At 43.9% G+C, this 18,562-nt stretch overlaps 4 protein-coding genes across 6 annotated transcripts; 1 reads left to right on the top strand and 3 right to left on the bottom strand.

Moving 5' to 3' along the window:
• Positions 1-402: 402 nt before the first annotated feature.
• Positions 403-7,142, bottom strand: LOC6734084. The gene is made up of 3 exons (XM_016167865.3): positions 6,792-7,142; positions 1,577-1,786; positions 403-1,475 (listed from the first exon to the last, which is right to left on the bottom strand). The coding sequence occupies exons 1-3, from the start codon at positions 7,140-7,142 to the stop codon at positions 1,251-1,253; spliced, it is 786 nt and encodes a 261-aa protein (XP_016027081.1). The 3' UTR covers positions 403-1,250.
• On the bottom strand, positions 6,980-10,209 carry LOC6734083. 3 transcript variants are annotated; one of them, XM_044922497.1, is made up of 3 exons: positions 9,825-10,209; positions 9,437-9,599; positions 7,150-7,194 (listed from the first exon to the last, which is right to left on the bottom strand). In XM_044922497.1, exon 1 carries the CDS (start codon positions 10,207-10,209, stop codon positions 9,898-9,900), a length of 312 nt encoding a protein of 103 aa, XP_044778432.1. In that variant the 3' UTR covers positions 7,150-7,194; positions 9,437-9,599; positions 9,825-9,897. The 3 variants fall into 3 exon arrangements, with proteins under 3 accessions (XP_016027079.2, XP_016027080.2, XP_044778432.1); XM_016167863.3 differs by lacking the exon at positions 9,437-9,599 and having other exon boundaries at positions 6,980-7,194; XM_016167864.3 differs by lacking the exon at positions 9,437-9,599 and having other exon boundaries at positions 6,980-7,189.
• Positions 10,210-11,370: 1,161 nt separating this feature from the next.
• On the top strand, positions 11,371-12,174 carry LOC6734082. The gene is made up of 2 exons (XM_002081081.4): positions 11,371-11,529; positions 11,582-12,174. Exons 1-2 carry the CDS (start codon positions 11,509-11,511, stop codon positions 12,017-12,019), a joined length of 459 nt encoding a protein of 152 aa, XP_002081117.1. The 5' UTR covers positions 11,371-11,508; the 3' UTR covers positions 12,020-12,174.
• A 774-nt stretch (positions 12,175-12,948) lies between these two features.
• Positions 12,949-18,520, bottom strand: LOC6734081 (DNA fragmentation factor subunit alpha). The gene is made up of 4 exons (XM_002081080.4): positions 18,194-18,520; positions 14,939-15,154; positions 14,380-14,651; positions 12,949-14,321 (listed from the first exon to the last, which is right to left on the bottom strand). Exons 1-4 carry the CDS (start codon positions 18,236-18,238, stop codon positions 13,961-13,963), a joined length of 894 nt encoding a protein of 297 aa, XP_002081116.1. The 5' UTR covers positions 18,239-18,520; the 3' UTR covers positions 12,949-13,960.
• Positions 18,521-18,562: the final 42 nt, after the last annotated feature.

Genomic DNA, 18,562 nt, shown 5'->3' with positions numbered 1-18,562 from the left:
GCCGGCGGGCGATGGGTGATGGGGAAAGTATGTTTACCATGTTTCACATTGTGGAATCCTTTCTATCTGGATGCAACTAGTTTGCCATCTGGGAGGTAAGCTTTAAATGCAGCACGTGTATGAATCTTAAATTCGAAGAAGCCCTAAATGAAAACAGGTAGCTGATTAAATATGCTTTAAAATAGTTTTTGCATTCAAGCCCAAATGCATCAGACTAATAGCTCTTCAAACTGCCAGCTAAAAATATTCGAAAATGTTGAATGAAAATATCATTGCATTGATGTAAAAGGTATTGGCATTTCCCAAAGCAGATAAATAAAAGGGATTACTGCACAAGTTGCTTATCCTTGAAAGTGAAAAGTAGTTTCTCTCGACCGCAACAAATCCGGACAAGAATCCAACTCAGCACATAAAATCGCATTTTATTGTTTCGATAAAAAGTAATTTTCACACATTTATCCATTTATTTATTTCTTTTGTATCTTTTGTTTTTGTATTTTTTTTTTATAGTTACAAATTACGATTTCCAATTGATTTTTGCGGGCACAACGTAAATGTTAATTGAATTAAATTCAGGTCTCGATAACCTTTCGAATGGTGCAGCAAATGGTGCTTGTTCAATGATGCAGCATAAATACAAAAAACAGGCAAAAACCCTTTCTGTGCACCTAGGGTGAAGGTTTATTCCATTATTAATTCATTTAATTGAGATTCAGTAACGTCAAGTTCTAGTTGCTCCCTAATAACCCAATCTGCATTGGTATTCGTGTGACATTCACAAGGATTCTGCTATGGAAAATATACTATATTTCATATATTTATATCTATTTGTCTAGATCAAATTCTATTCTGCAGCTCGTTAATCGTCCGCTGAGTGAGGTTAGGTGAGGTGAGGATAAGGTAGCCCAGGACTGGAGATCGGCCTTCAAGGCACTCCAGGCTATGGGCTCATACACGACTATTGGTCTAGGAACAATTAGCGGCTGATAATAGACATTCGGGGTGAGTTGCTCTACGACAATGTGGGCTCGAAAAATACACAACTTTCTGGTCTACGGTTAGCGAGTTAAAACCTCCAGCAGCAAAAACAACCATCCAAATATCGGTCGCATCAAGTGCCGTCATCAAAACATTTTCCAAAAATACTCCGGCTAGCCATATAAACTCGTACAAATTCCCTATTTACATCCCAATTCACACATTTCTTAAGATAACATACGTTAATTCGTTGAGGGAACGATGATACCCCTTTAGCAAGACAATTCCGTGGATAGCCGGGCGGCATCGCTCCTGGCTGAGTATTCGTTGTCCTTGGGCTCCCGACCCGTGATATCCACCAGGGAGTTGGGATCCATGTTCGACAGCTTGTCCAAATCATCATCGTTCATATAGTTCGGCTGCAGTTTGCTCACCAGACTCCGCAGACGCTGTGCATCCAGCGATGTGCGACGCAGATTGGCATTGTAGTCACTGGGCTGTGGGGCAAATGGAAGGGTTCGATGCATGAATGGTCGGATGAGTCTAAGTCGGAGTCATATCCAGGTTGAATAAAAGAAGAAGGACTTAAGAAACTTACATCGCGCCACTGCTCGCCGGGAAAGACGGCAATCAATTCGGCATTTGGCTCCAGAGTGCTGAAGTACTCCTCATCGTCGACCTCGGTGCCATCGCAATCCAGGTGTATCGCCGGCTGAGCCCGTTCAAATTTGAGCGACACCTTCGCCCGCAGCTCCGACAGCGTTGTGGCCACAACAGCCTTGCGGATGTTCCTCGTGATGTCCTTGATCTGGAATGGAGGCGACGGATTACTAGGAATTTTACGCCGAATTCACGCTCAGTATTGACATGCCGGAAATTGCATAGCTGTGATGGAAGAAGGCTTAACTAGTACACTGCGAGAAATGGCTGCGTAAAAGGGTATTTATATTTAAAAGGGTTAGGACACCTAGTATTATGATAATCATAGTGTATAACCTCTTGTTAAATGTTTAAACTATAATATAAAACATAAAACAGGGCTTACAGATTATTACAGTGTAACATGTGACACTCCTTATATCACAAATTTTCAAAGAATTTTTAATAAAAGCGAAGAACCCCTTTTGGCGACTTAATTAAGTCTAGAATAAATAAAATGCCTGACCACTTTTAACCCAAATATTCGAGCTGCGAATTGGCACTTTAAGGCTTTTGAGGTAAATTTGTCAATCTGGCTTTTAAAAGTAGATACTTAAGCGTTTAAGGTAATAGTATCTACCAATCGCTATGTAGATGTGAAGTCGAATACAAAATGTTTAGCTAGCCAAAAATGTTTGTCATACTCGTAGTCAATTGTTTAGCACTCGCACATTTTATCCATTAAGCTATAGCAACACACAGACGACATTTGTTTGCTTTAATTTGCGAAAAGGCCCCTAAGGCATCCATTTAATGCCGTCGATAAAAACAATATGAAGTTAACGAAGCGCGGCGACAAAGATAAGAGTGCGGATACAAAAAGACGCAGGTTAATTGCGATGAACATAAATATGAATTTGAATATTTGTGGAAAGTGGATGGGGGTGGATGGGGGTGGAGGCAGCAGCCAGCAGCAACAACTAATCAATTTATCATTTGCCATCACAACAAAGCCAACGAACAATGGGAAGGTCAAGGCAGAAGTCGGCACATTCAAGCGATTATATTTTTCAACCTTTTCTGCTTTTTCGGCTGGCGTCCAGGCTCTCTTTCTCTCGTTTGTTGGGCCTAAAAGATTGCTACTAAAATATTTAGGGCATAATGCTGTCGATTCCAAACAGGCTGTCAAGGTCGAGCATGGATGGGTGGGTCAGGCGAAAGGTGAAAGAAAACCAGAAGGAACGAATGGTCAAGCGAGTGGGAGAGCTGTGTCGAAAAGTTGCCAACGCCTCCATTGCGATCCTTTTGGGCATTGTGTACGTACATATACTGATGAATTGCCAATGGGTGCGGTTGCTTCTGACAGATCTTCAGGTGTCTCCAGTTGACAGGCAACTGTCAAGCGGTCTGTGGCCATTTAATCGCTGCCTTCACAGTCCGCACTCAAAAGCAGAGTCATCAGCCCCAAAAGAGTCCTACGTTCTGCCATCACAAGCCCATCAATCAATGTGCTAAACCAATTATACGATGCTTTGGCTGCTTAGTGAATCCATCAAACGGCCAACGCCATACCGTCTGGTGGCAGTCTGGAGCTCAGTTGGTGGAAACCCAGGCCAAAGCGACAACAATGAAACTTTATCACGCGTTTAATGCGAATTTCATTGGTCTGTGGGCTTGGGTGGGCATTAAAGCCAAGAGCACTATTTGGTATAACGAACCGTTGGGATTGTATTCATTCTGGAAATCAGCGACCACGCACATACCATTCAATCTGCACCCCTGCCACGAAATCTGGGCCAAATGCCAATGTCCTGCGGCTTTCTTTGCCTGTTACCACTTTTTCGTCCTTTTTGCTGCCAGAAAGTCATTATAACTTGGCTTTCTTAACGGGCCGAGCCCGAGTTTTCTCACTTTTCGAGTGGCCTCTGTTGAACTCTGACTTTTTGGTCAATCCCTTCAATTGGCTGGCAGGGCAAAATGAAGTGGGTTCATCGTGCAGCGCTTAGTGCCTCGACCTGATTTGCGGTTTCACTTTGGCCAAATTGTAGTCTCTGCTCCAGAGACTGGCAAATATTTATCCCCCGTGTGGTAGAGCCTTAGGGCTATACATATACACTCGCTTTTCTGTTTCTGCCGGCGGACAGCGTCAATATTGCCCCTGTAAATTCATAGTTTGCGTAGCAGGAGACCATCATTAGAACAGGCGACAAACAAGACAGAAGTGTGGCAAGGACAATGCGCAGGACTCTCGCCATGCAGCCATGAATTCGCCATGAGGCATCACGAGATGTGGCCTGCTAGGGAAACTGTTGTTCAAATAGCACTTAGGGTCGGTCAGGATATGCAAATTACTGAGGATGCTAGCAATTATGGCACTCGAATTCGAGTAACTCGAATGCGGAAAACCGATTTGGGGGCTAGGTAACGAAAGCCGCATTAATTTGGTATGGCCCATGGTCACGACCCCCACAAATTGCTGTGATGTGCCTGCGGTGCCCATTGTCCATCTCATGTTGCCTTCATTCGGAGTCTATCGGAGACATTTGGGCACTAATTGCTCCTGATTGCCACCGAAATGTCATAGCAACACATTGTTTTAGGCACTGAAACAATGCACTCTATATGCAATTCTACAAAAACCCAGAATTTTAAACAACTCATTGCTTTTTTCTCAGTGTTCTGCTTTGTTTTAAGGAAATCATTAGCTTCGCTCATTCATTCGAGCTCCATGGGCCATGATGACTTCTCACTGGTTTCAAACTCGTCGCATTCCACACTTACACGTACTTATTAGCTTACTTGAGTCGGAGGACAGCGGGGCGCTAAGTTGCACGCTCGTCTGGACACGAAGAATGCCCGTTTATTTGGCTTAATGCGCAACGTGGCGTATACGCGATGTCTCAGTCACAGTACGACGTATTCTGAGATATGTTTGCTCTTCGTTTCTATTTGTTTATTTGTTTGCCTGTCTCCTTGCTGATGTTGTTCCATGCGGCATGTCTGCTAATTTAATATCCAACCCACCTTTCATCTAAACCTCTCCATACCGAATGGATCAGGATTTATTTTTGAACCATTTGCATTTGCTGACTTCCAGGGAAAGGTGGTGCCCGTAGGTGGACTGTGGACCCCAAATGACTGTGACATGAAAAACACATTTGCGCGTTACGCCAGTGGGGAAAATGGAAGCTGGATTTTTCCTCGTCCAATGAGATTTGTTTTACAGGAATCTAATTTTCTGCCAGGACCAGAAGTGTTCTGGGCAACCACAGAATTTCCTTAAGCAAAATAATAACTAAAACTGCATGCGAAGTAAAATAATTTACTACGCAGTCAACTGAAGTCTCTGGCAGGTAAAGTTGCCAATTCAGATATTTTCCAGTCGAATTTAGCTCTATTTAATATATTTCGATTAAGTTTCTGAACTGAATTCAAGCTATTTTTCAAGTTATTCCTTTTTTCAAGTCAAAAATTGTCTTTCTGTGAGGCAGCACTGCTATGAGTTTTCAGTTGAGCGGTAGATCTAAACCAATTTAACCTTCGGTGTAAACCAAACTACAAATCAGTCATGGTTACCATCGAATTATTGAACTAACTGCTATTAAGCAGAAGAGATGCAAATTATTTTCATACAGGATAATATTAATCCTACCTCACGCATTCATGTGTTGGCATATTAATTGCTATCTGACTACCAACCCTTTCCTTAATTTCCACTCTCATTTAGCTGCTTTTGGAATTAGTCAAAGGGATTATACAAATCTCCAGGAAAGCCAGTGTTTTGAATCAGGCACTTGGCAATTCCCTCGAGAGCTCGATAAAGAAGATGCCCGTGTCAGATGGCAGACAAGATGAGGGCTTATTAATTAGCCGGAATGCGCATGAATTACGCATACGTCACGTGGCCCACGCTCACCCATCATCATCACCGGTCGGTTGCCACTGACAAATGACATCGCGTTTCGGCCACGTCAAGCCGTCAATTAATTGCTTTCGCCTGGCAAATTTACAGCTACTTGATAGCTCGTAGACGCCGATCTTTTGGCCAGTTTATATTGTTATGGCCATCGCACTGATGCCTTTAACACACAATACATCGATTAGGATGTGCAGCTGGCGTGGCCAAGACACCTACTTATCGTTATCGCCGCCCACACAGACGCCACGAGGCGGCTTAGATGTGGGCGTGGCACTGGAGGCGATTGGCGGAATGGCTGGATGATTGGCCAGCTGGCTGGTCTACAATGATATACGAGGCACTTGGGCGCCCGCATGTTGATCCCACTACCCTATGCAGCTGAGCAGTTTGAACATTTTAATTAAATTTCCATTGTTGACCAGCCACACAGTCAAAAAATGTGCAAGGAGCTAAACTGAGTAGAGGGTGAAATATGGTCTATACTATATGGTATTATTATGTTAATAGTGTTGGTGATTTAAACTGAGCATGACTTACTATAAGTGGCTAATTGGATATTACTGTAAACGTTTCATTTAAATCATTTAAATTTAAGAATTAAATCATATCAATACTAAGCAAAATTGCTATATTTTTGCAAAAGTTGATGTTGTATTTTTCACACACACAGTTTTTAGAGTTTTAACTTTCAAATGCAAAGTTTCGTAAAAAGGTAAATGGATGCGTAAATTGTTTCGTAAACTTTGCAGAATTGACAGCGACTATTTGTGACCCTAATCATTTCTTTCTGTGCTCCAAATTGGGCAGGGCCACGCAATCCGCACAATCAAATGGAGTTTGCCATGGTGAAGGCAGTGCGGAGTGGGCGAAAGGAAACAGCTCTGTTTTCCCGGAATTTTTCCCGCACCAGCTCTTGCAGCGGATTGAAAAGTTGGGCGAATGCTTAAAGGGCGAATAAAGCACCGGTAGCAACACTTCAGCAGCAGTGCCAATGTCGATGATGCCACTCAACGCCGAAGGCTTTGAAGTGGCCGTTCCGTCGGGGAACCCTTCACTTTGTTCGTCCTGACCGTCAAACTTTTTCCTCCGTTTTCAGTTTAATTTTTGTATTTTTTTCTATATACCCATCAAGCGTAACAATAGCACCGCAGTAATCACTTAACGAAATGCTGGCCCAGTTGACGGGGCGCCAGGTAGCGTGGCTAAATGCCACAAAGGACATGAAGGATGTGCGAGTAGCGAGTGGAATACCCACCTTGAAGGGCTTGCTGTTGTCCAGCTGGGCGAAGTCCTCGTCGGCGGTGGTGGGCGAGGGCGTGGGCGTGGTGCTGCTGTGCGGCGATAGTGCCAACTCCAAGGTGATGCTATCCGCCGCATCGTCCACGCCATCGTCGGCATCCAACTCGATGTCCTCGCAGTCCGCATCCAGCTCGGCCGTCCTTGTTAGAGTTCGCTGCCTGGGCGGCGGAGCCACTATTCTGCTCTCAGGATCACACTGCCCTGCTCCATCGCTCTCCTTCTTCTGCTCCTTCTCCGCTTCCTGCTCCTCCTCAGCTCCTTGAGGCATTCCAGCCTGCTTTGTCTCATCCGCATTCATTGCTGTCATCTATTTACCTCGTCTCGAGAGTTTGTTCGTCTTGTCTGGACTCCTTGCTGCACTGGTTGAAAAACATGGTCGAGACAGAGAGAGAAAGAGATTTATGACGAGCAAAACAAATTTAGACGATAATTGAAATATGCTGTATGGCATTCGGGGATGTTTCAAAGCTGAGCCAAGCATACTAAAACTGCCAGACTGTGTGTTATTGTTATTTCATAAACGCGTGTACGTTGTTTGCATTGACCGTAAAATTTATAACGAAATCGTTGTTTGGCCTTTGTTTTGGCTTTGATTTAAAAAAGTTTTGCAATTTCTAAAATTGCTTGACCTTAAAGCCACATAGAAAACGAAATTTCTCGTGACCAAAAAATAGGAGACTATGGCATGTTATTGCATTACAATTTCACCATCGACTCTTTAAATACTGTAGAATTTTACCAACGGCTTTTAAAAAACTACCCACAAAATAATATTATTTTTTAAATTTTATATAGTAATGTAATTTGCACTATATCAATTTTGGTGTCCTGTATTTAATAGTAGCTGTAGAAACGTGTTTAGAGTTTTTCAAACGAATATAATTGGCCAACTTTTTTGCTTGGTAAAACTTCATTTAAATATATCGAGGCAATTATAAGTCCAAAAGAATATAGTTTGCATGTGCTTGCTTGTTATTTTTTATCCTGAAAGCTAAACTAATTATTTTAAATTAATTATGTTCCATAATTTACACAAGCCTCTTTTAGACAAAAAGCTAGTAAGTTGGTTTATATACACTGAACTCTAGGAGCAACATTTAGTTTCTCATTACCTTGCACTTTAAGTTAAAAACCGAATTCTTCACATCTTCCGGCAACAATCACAATACGCGATTCTGGCTGAGATCGCGAGCCGACTACTCACAGCAGCCAAGTGCAACAAAAGCCGGCCGAACTTGGAATAAATTGCCAGACGTCTGTGCGTGCTGTATTTAAACGTGGCAGGACTCGTCGAGTTTGCCGACAGCCTCGGCCAGCGCAAACACACACGGCGCAAAGTCAGCAGGTCCTGCAAACACACAGCAAAGTCTAACCTTCGCGGAGCTTTGGCCGTGAGAGCAGGACACTCGCAAAGAAGAGAGGCGAAGAGAGGAAGAGAGAGCGCGCTCTCTGTTAAGCCGCTGTTAGCCAGGACACGCTGGGCGTGCCGGGCCAGAAGCATAGACCCTATGCCGCATAAAGTAAAGTTGGCAAAAAGAACTCTGGCCTGGGATCGGGATTCTATGACCTGGTAGGTGGGAAAAGTTTACTGGAGCAGCTGCAAATAGTTCTACTTAGCCGGGACCACAAGAAGATAAAAACGAATACAAACAGCACTGTGTATTTGCGGGGCGTGATGGCAAATATAAATATTTTGGCCTGAACTTTCGGGCGCGTAAGGGCAAAGTTTAAAAATGCAATAAAAATAAAGTTGGCAATTTTGGCGAAAAACTCCGGCGGGCAGCTGAAAAATGTCACTTCGGCATAATGAGACTGCTGCTGCTGCTGGCTGCATAATTAAAGCGTCCGAGAGCTGGGCAAAAGTTTTCAACAAAGGTGCATTGCCTTTGAGGGCGAGACAAAAGCCGAGATTTATTGGCATTTGCATTGGCGGAATGTTTAAAATGCATGAGAGAGTCCCCGGCCGCTGCGCGCCGATCGAATTTGTTCGCATTGGGAGCAAACAAAGCCACTTAGCCGCATTTATCACAGCGCTGGGCTTAAATGGCTGAAATATTGCGCATACGCCGCGTGAGCCAAGGTTAATTTGATTGCGCCCGCTGGCGGAAGTTCGGCATTGAACATGGACTGAGCACGTGATTCCCGCTGCAGTCACGTGATGGATAACAATATATCTGTGGGTCGGTTATCTCGTTTACGCACTTTGAGCCTGGTCCTTGTCCCAACTACCTAAGGTGCATACTTTAGGCCCAAGCATTCGGGTTGCTGGGCGAAATTTTGCACGCTCATCTGTTTATTCGCCCTGCTGGGCATTCATTTCCGCCCGCCATTTTCCATTTCCCATTTTCCCCCGCCGGCGGTTCAAATAATTTATGGGCCATGGTCCGCTAATTGCGCATTGAAGCGCGGCGCGAACAACTTTTCGCATATGCAGCATGCTGCTCCTGCTGCAGGACCTCCATCGCCATCAATTTAAATGCATAGGTGCAAATTGAAATTTATGCGTCTGGTCGCGAAGGTAAATTCCCTTCATCATCAGCTGCCATGTTTAATTGCGATGCACGACCTTGGCCGTCTGGCCAGTTAGATTAATTAACTCACATGTCGTCGCAAAGGTCATGCCGCCGCATGTGGCGATGATAAATGGCCTCTGATCCTGGTCCTTGGATATGTGGCACTTTTCGCCAAAAACTCGTCAGGCGAAAAACACACACAAGGCAGTGGTGCGGGTAAATGCCAAATATTTGCGCCTGCTGTCAGCAGTCTAAATGAAATTAAATGGAAAAAAATAGCATTTCGATGCGGGGCAAACCAAAAACATACAAAAAAATGCCAAACATTTTAATTAAATTAAAATAAATGTGAAATGGAAAATAATGAGAGAAAACAAGCACTGGCATCGACCTTGCCGCCATGTAACAAGCAATTACATTTCCCCCTTAATGGCATACTTCATTATTTTGTGTGTTTCCTGTGTAAGGATACCTACGTGCTACGGGCTGGCCATAATTGGTTTAATGGCCAGCAAGCCTGTGCGTATTTGCACTATATCGGTTAATGGCTTAATAGCGCGGCTCTACATCAAACATGCAGTACAGTGTACAGTCGAACTGCTGCTCGACCTGCTGACATTCACGCAGTGTATCCATCACTAGGCTGCCCTTCTCGGCGAGGCAATCGCGGATGCACTGGCTGCCCAATGGATGCGCCATCTCCCCTTGCAGCTCCTTCAAGCTGGCTGCCAAATCCGCACCATGCTGTTGCTGCGGCGAAAGGTCAATCGCCTGTGCAGCCAGCAGCACCAGCAACTGCATCACGATAAACAAAACGGATAATTTCATATTTGTATTTGCCGAACTTGCCTGAATTTTCATTACTGACAGCTTGTTCACTGTCCCAGGGCTTGCTGCACTCAAGAAAAAAAGTAGTAAGTAGTTTATGTCCATCTCTAGCTGAAAAACTTATGTTAATGTGAGTAGAAACAATCTTTATAATCATTTAGTTGTTTTGTATGCTATAACCTATGACAATAATGATCTGATGCATCAGTCTGTGTAGAATATATACTATATATAATTTACATTTTGATTTTATACATCCACTAATTTCGCTTGAATGATGTTTCTCGTGGTGTAGGTGCGCATACCCATATCCGCAGCCATAATGACTTCCGGATGGCGAAAGCAAACATCCAAATGAGGCAATCTAAGCACCAGTTTGCGGCTGCCAGCGGCTCTAACTGCACAATTATGGACCGCCCTCGCCGCCCACAAAGCCCGTTGATTTCCACACCCCACCCCTGCCCCTGCCCCGCTGTCGCAAATATGGGCAAAAGTGCCACGGGGCGCATTAGTAATGCCCATTGCGGCATCTATTACACAGCGTCTTGTTTATGTGCAACACACACACACCCACACACGCACGCTCTTGAATAAAAATCAACAGCCCGGGGCGAGTGGTTGCCACTGCAATCCCTTCCCTTCCCCTTCACCGCTCCGCTAAGGACATCCTGGCCACCCGCTACCCTATCCTTGACTTTTATTTGGGGGAAATGTGTGTAAAGTATATATGCGAAAATAAAAAAGGCGAGCAGCAAAAATTGTTGAGAATTATGTCCTCGTTTGGGGGAAAAGCGACTCGTTAGTAAGACGAGCCAAGCAGGACTTCACTCGATATGTTGTTTACCCTGCCACGCCCACTTTCCGCCGCCGCCGCCGCCTCTTTCTTGTGAGACGTTTGACATTTGTGCTTGGAGGACATATAGTCCTCGTTTGTTTGCGTGTGTGTGTGTGCACGCAACAAGCGTCATAGACGATGGATTTGAGTATATGTATGTGGGTTGAATGCTTTGCGAAATAAAGTGGTGATACCCGACTTGATTTCCACCGAAATTAATCCACTGTCGAGTGTTTTGGATCGCCACAAAAGAGCATAGAGCTCAAGTTGGATTAGCAAGCTATTGGTAAACATAGAATTTTGCAGCTCTTTCTAAGATTTAGAAAGATTTAAAGCAAGATATGCAACGTAGCAGCCAGGAAATACTGGATTCATGAAAACTCAGTACCCATTGAATTCTGTTGTCTTACTAAAACACAGACAGTCGTCATTTACAAACATTCCCTTCTACGAATCACATGTTCTACCGATAAGTTGTAGATAAATATCACAAGACAATGAGTCAAGGAAATGTTCCGGTGAGTATTGGCACACCACATAAGTGCACAGGCATTTCACCCAATTGAATAGCTTCCAAATGTAGGAGAACAAGCCGCGCCTGATGAAGGAGCTCCTCCATTACCGCAATCACCAGAAAACGTTGCGGAAAATGTGAAAGAAACCGTAGAGGTTCAAAAGTCACCCATGTCCCAGGCCTGCAGAAGTTCTAGGATTTTAAATCGGAAAAGTAAATGTAAGGAACCAAAAGCCCAAGCGTCGAAATCAGTGAATGTGAGAAAATGCAAAAGGACAAGGATCAATAAATCGAAAAAGACTTTCTACGAAGATCGCGCGGTCAACTGTAGCAAGTGCGGTACATCCACGATCTTTTTCCCTGCCCGCACCAAGTTTTTCTCATGTGCCGAGATAGATGGTCGATTGTTTAAGGTGAAACGGATCTCGGCTAGTATGGTACTGGGTGGTGCTTACCGCAAGCTATCTATGAAGCGGTCCAAATTAGACTGTTAAAAATTGTTGTCTACGTTTAGGAAACAAGCGTACAAAATTTACTTGAAATGAAATCTAGATTTTTACTTAAACGTAATTTTCTAAGCAATTATTTAAGTTTTTATCTAAATTATTCGTACTAGACTTGTTAAATAAAATGTCTGACAACTGAATAATTTGCAATAATTTTTATTCAAAGAAACAAAATCGGTGCAGCTCAGATTGCTTTCGATTAAGTTTCCATTTCCGCTTCCGGCATTTCCTCTTAATCTGCAGGACAACATCAAAAGAATTACAAACTCAAGTGTGTGTGACAATTTCTTGGCCAGGCAGCCCACCGCAAATGCCATTGCACATCAAAAGCAGTCAAAAGCGGTTTTCAGTTACATTTTTAATATTTTTGGGCGCTTTTCGCCCCATGATTTCTCGTTTTTTTCCCCTGCCAGCAGGATGAAAATCGCCGAGGGCGCAAATTAAAAGAGCAGCCAAGGAATGGGAACCGAAAAAGGATGTGCTGTGCTAGTAGGGGTGTATTGAGTATGCAAAGGCCACAGGACGCTGGATTCAATTGATCAAAGCCAGGGCCACGCCCACAAAGAGGACGTTGCTGTGGGGCGCTGTCGTCACGAATTTGGGTCACCCGGGAGCTTTGAACTGTGTTAGTAGGCCATCGCAATCAGCTAGCCAGGACCTGCAAACGTCATGGGGCAGTGACGTCACGAAGAAAGTTGAATGGCAGAAGAGTAATGCAATTATATGGCAGCAGCAGGTGCAGGAGTCCCACTCTCTTGTGCTCTCTCACACTGGAAAAAGGGAAATGGATGGAGCGGTGAAGGTACGGAAACTCTCTTTTACCAGCGGAAGAGCGGGATGTAGTCCATACGCCCTGTTGCACACGCTTTGTGCGTTGCGCATACGCCCCGTTTGCCAGTTATGCTAGTTAAATCAACTTTAGTTTAATAATCATTTATTTATTACTTGGTTTCGTGTATATAGTTTGCCTCGGAATTTTCACTTGCATTTACTGTATGCGTTTCACTATATTTAATAATTGTTCACTGTTTGCATTCGGTTTTAGATTTCGTTTTCGTTTACGGTTTCCCTTATTGCTTATTCGAATTGTAGACAGTTACAGTTACCAACTTTGATTGGGCAATTGCAATTTGCGTTATTGTGTTCCTTTATTGTTTAATTAGCTAACAATGTTTTGCTGTCGCTTAAATTCATTTGGCTATGGATTCGGGGGCGGGAAGACGGGGATTCTGGGAGGACAGGGCAGCAGCGCTGGAGGCTTCCATCCGATCTTTCCCGAACCGCTCAAACCACGAAAAAAACCTATTACACATAAATTCAGTCAGTCTCAATTGGCCTTTAACGAATGACATTCACAATGGCATTGGTCTAAAAACAATTTTTGATGTGCGTTTCCACTCTACCTACTATTCGTAACACAATTTACACGGCAAGCAAATCAACAGTTTCCTGGGACACCTCCATCCAATTGGGATTCGCTCTGGTTGTGGGACTCTACCTCAAGTATAATACTTATTTCGCTAACCTTTGATTATTATTCACCTAGTACGGCTTGATGTGACTCGTGTATATGCGGTTAAATACGATTCCGCTGACTGTGATTGCTAAAAGACTCTTCAAATCTGCGCGGGCCTCGTGACCTTTTGGAGCCTCGTGACCCGGTGTTTAAATCTAGTACGTGTATTGTTCGTTAACTTTCATTTGCTCTTAGATACTATGAAGCATTCTCCATGACTTGATTTCGTCTCCGTTTCGTTTTTGCTGATTTCGCAGTGCCTAATTACATGCTACAAATACGATTTATGTTAACCCAATGTTGCAGGACTGATGTCTTCGGTATATCCTTTTGGCTCTTGATTTTGATTTGCGCACCCAGTTGCGTTAGTCCTCCGCCGGCAGACTTTACCTAAGACTGCCCAAAATGGGCAGTCAGATGTCGCCGTTGGCATTTGGATTTCTATTCGGATTGGCATTGGCCTCATTGGCCGCCGCTTCGGCAGCGGAGGATCCCATCGCTCCACTGGCTGTGGCGCAAGTGGTGGTGGCCTCGCCCACCGTAATTGTTATCGTCGTGTTCTGATTGTCGCACTGCACCACCTCGATGGTGCGGGTGTTGCTCGTCGTTGTGGTGCTCATCTGACCACTCTCCGCCTCGTTCAACTGCCGTCCAATCTCCCGGTCAATGGCCTCCGCATCCTCGGGGTAACGTTCCGAGCAGAAAATGGCACCAGCTTTTAGAAGCTTCAGCAGATTCAAGCGATCCTCGGCATTTCGCTTGGCACACAGTGGCCTAAAGTCATGAAATCTTGCTACAATTATGTGGTATTAGGAAAAGCCATTAAGCTCACCTTCCCGCATCCTTGAGCTGCTCCATAAACTCCTTTCCCGTGATGTCCACCAGCGAGTTGGGATCCATGTTGGAGAGTGAGTCCAGGTCGGCATCGTTCATCACGGACACGTTGCAGAGGTTGTTCTGCAGCTGGCCCACCAGTTGGCGGATGCGAGCCGACTCCGAGTTGTTGGCATCGGTGGTGTCGCCCTCGCCTCCTCCGTTCAGATCCCCGTTTCCAGTTCCTGCCTCGTTGCCATGTGGAGTGGTTATCGTCACGTAGTGAGTGGGCTATAAACAGAGTGCAGATAGCATTTAATTTAATCTCCCTGGCTTTGGTCCCCTGCTCATGGAGCGCTTTCATGGCATTCCAGAAATAATGCAATTAGTCATTATGGCAGATAAAAGGAGGGACACATAAAATGAGTTATCCCAATTAAGCGGTGTTCACTTGGAGAAATGAAAATTACACAATCGGAAAACGAATTTATTGAGGTGCTTTAAATAAAAAAGGTGCTGATATAATTATATTTAAGTGCCTGTTTCCTTTTAAGCTACCTTATTTAAGGGCTACTTACATCGATCCAATGTTCTCCGGGAAAGACGGCCACCAGTTCCGTGTTCTCGTCGAGGGTGCGGAAGTACTCCTCGTCGTCGATCTCCGTGCCGTCGGAGTCCAGGTGGATGGTGGGCAGGTGGTCGCACTTCTCGAACTTCTCCGCCACCTTGCTGCGGATCTCCTCCAGACTGGAGGCGCAGACAGCCTTCTTAATGTTGCGTGTTACGTCCTTGACCTGGCCATAAAAAAGCGGAAGGACAGTGCCGGGAAAAGGGAATAATAAACCATTACACGTTTGCAATTACGGAAACAGAGGCAGTAGCAGTTACACATGGCCCCGCTCATCAAATGAATAATATATTAATGTCAGATGGGAAACAACTGAGGTCCTATAAAATATTCACATCGCCGGCACCCCAAATAAGAAAACGGAAAAAAAATCGAAATGGGAAAAGTTGTAAATTTTCCTTTAGCTGCACCCTTTTTCTTGGGACAACAACGTGAACGGAATGGAGAAACTATGGAAACTTTCCGCCTGATTTATTCATTATCCTCCCGCTTGCACTTAATTATTCAGTCTGTTTCTCCTTTCAACGCAAAGTTTGTCCAGCTTTTATAGTTATTTAATTAGGGAATCCTTAAAAATGCCATTAAACAAAGAGAAAAGATAAACAGGAGTGCAAGTTGCTAAATAATAAATGCACAACCACATGTCGACGCTGATTGTTTTCCATTCCCCGAAAAATCGCAATGAATAAATGAACGCAATATTTGCGACCACGTCATGTCCTGCTGTCAAATGTCCATTTGCTCTAATTGAGATTTATGGACGGCATTTTCCCGGCGGGGGATGTCACCACCTTAAAGTGCCTCCCACAGCCCGACGACTTTGTGCATATATCAGTTGCGAATGCCGAGTTCTATGTGCTCCTCTACTTTTGCTTTGCTCGAGATCTCGAAGGCAGTTTGACATGCACTCCAGCAGCTGCGGTGCAAATATTTGTCGTTTATCCCCACGTTCCCCACTCCCCGATTCCCTGGCGTATCCTTTTAAATTTCTTTTTATTTGACAAGTTATGCATGTCAGCATTCTTCATGCTGCATGCTCCTTCGCGAGTGCCATAGGTTGGTGCTGTTCGCCGGTTGCAAGGACGAAGGACGCAAGCCTTTGGCTCTATTAAACTTGCATGCGATGTTAAATGATGCCTCAGCACTAAGGTTAAACGAAACATAAATTAGACCCGTCGAGAAGGAGGCGCAAGGAGGATCAAATGGCACGAGTGCATTCCACCCAGAATTTATAGCCCCGAAACGTCGGGCAGCGTGCAACTCCTTGAGGTCCTTCATGAATATTTGAGAGCGCCGTGACTAAATGAAATTGTACTCGAGTTTGCATTTCGAACATTTCATTTTACTCATGCCCGGCTGCTCTATCATCCCAATTCCATTTGCCCAGACAGCGGCGGAGGTCGTCCCTAAATTATCTTATAAATACTTAAAGCCAGACAACTTTTGTGCTGCGAAAGCGCCAAATATTAATCATATCATGAATGGGGCGTGTGGGGCCACAACTTTGTAACAATGAAAACTTTTTGCACAACTACTGGAGCATCTGACAAGTGGGAGTCGCGGCAGCGTCGAAAACAAGAGCATAGTTTTTGTTCGGAAACTTGTCAAAAGTTTTAGTTGATCGCATTAGTTGATTTTCCAAGTGCCGTCGATTTTTCAAGCGGTCGCAATTCAATTAGCAGTTTATCTAATTACCCGCAAAATTATACAGAAACAAGATTTATTCGGAAAGTAAACATGTTTCAAAAGTCTATCAAGTGGGTTCTTGAACAGAAATGCTTTTGGGTTATATCATTCGCAGCAAATTTTTGGAACTCCGTGGTAAGTAAAACTTTATTTAATAATAATTAAGTATAAAAACAATATTTAAATATTGAAAAGAGCTACTGTTTAAGATAAAAAGTTCCAAACTAGCATCACTACAAGTTTAGGCTAATTTATGTGAAAGTCTAGATCAAATCAGTGAAGTGTTTTTCCAGATGACCAGTTTATACACAAAAGTCTATGCAAATCGGCAGATTGGTAGAGCAGCAGCTAGCTGATGGCTTTTAAATCTCAACTAACTCGAGCTGCTCAACCATCAGGACCCGAGGGTCCTGGACCACACATACGTACGTAGATGAACGTGCAACGACCTCCGGCGTCTGGCTACGTTTAGGAGCAGCCGAAGGATACGTGCCAGAGACTCGTATCATCTGCATCCAAGATGCGGGCAGAATCCACAAGTCGCAGGACATTTTAATAGTTGATGGGCGTAGGCCGCAGATTTTCGAGTCGCTGGGGAAATCAGGCGACAACTTTAAATTGCTTTTGAACTATGCCGCGGCATTATGTAGATTGTTTAATAAATTATTAACAAAATGCCTGAGGCGGGCCGTGGGCGTGGATGTGGGCGTGGCTGGCGGCTAATTACAGCGACATGTCGGGATGAAAAGTTTTCCCTTTTTAATGGCAGCCATGAAGGCTGTCATGGTATTTGACAGCTTTTAAGCCGATTTGCGTTTGGTGGTTTTTGAATTAATTATTTAAATAAGCAGCGGCATTTTAATGGATAAAGTGGGTGGGAGGGGAACTCCTGGAGGTTATCTCCAGTCATGTTTTACGAAAGTTGTTTTCTGTGTTCCACAGACAATTTAAATAGCTTTGTGGTTTATTGGTTTCCTTTAAATTGTCAGCTGCATGTACTTCCAGTGGTTTTCTGCAACCTTAAGCACGTTTTTTACATCCCCATAATACTTTAAACAGCTTTCTGCTGTTTAAGCGGCAGATAAACAAATTAAACAGGAAACAAAGGCCCAGCAGTCAAGTAAAACAAATGCCAAAAGCACACAATTCCCAATACTCGAATCAAAAGGCAAATGCAAAGCAAGACAAACATGCAAAAAAGGACAAAGAGAAAGAAAGCACCTAAATAGTGTTTTTGAATTTGCAAAGTCAAATTTCAGGCAGTTAATGCTTATTACTGAGCTTTCGTCACTCTCTTAACTCGAGCTTTTGGCTCTCTTCAGTTCTGAAGTTCAACCCAGTTTCCATAAGAATCCAAAAAAAAAAGGAAAAAAAGTAGCGAACGCAGCACGCGGCCAACAACAACAAAGGCGAAAACAACAACGCCCAAAAATGGACATGCCAGGAAAATAATGCATGCGCCTAAAATGCAATTGTTCCTGCGGTCTTTATTTCAATTTACAATTACAGGGGAACTCACTTTGAAAGGCTTTTTGGAGTCGCCCGAGTTCGCTGCAGTCTCCATGGCTTTGTTTGCTCCAACTAAATTACTTATTCACTCTAACTATGCACTTTGTTTCCAGGCTTAATTGCTCCACATTAAATGACTTTTCTATAGATTTGATTACTTTTCGCTTGCTTCTTGCACTTGCACTCGGCGTCCGAATAAACAAACTTAGAATTTCCTTCCACAAGCTGCACTTCAAATGGGGAATTAACAATATTTTCTCGGCTCCGCAGCGGAGCTTTCGTTGCGATGAGCGCCGGTTTTGAAATGAGCGCGATTTGCTCAAAAGCGCTGCCTTTTATACGCAGAGAAAAGTGCTTTCTAACAGATGTTAAGTTCGCA

This window comes from Drosophila simulans, chromosome 2R (assembly GCF_016746395.2).
Source record: "Drosophila simulans strain w501 chromosome 2R, Prin_Dsim_3.1, whole genome shotgun sequence".
NCBI lineage: Eukaryota > Metazoa > Arthropoda > Insecta > Diptera > Drosophilidae > Drosophila > Drosophila simulans.
The sequence above is the reverse complement of the archived record's forward strand: the minus strand, read 5'-3'. Positions and strand labels throughout refer to the sequence as shown.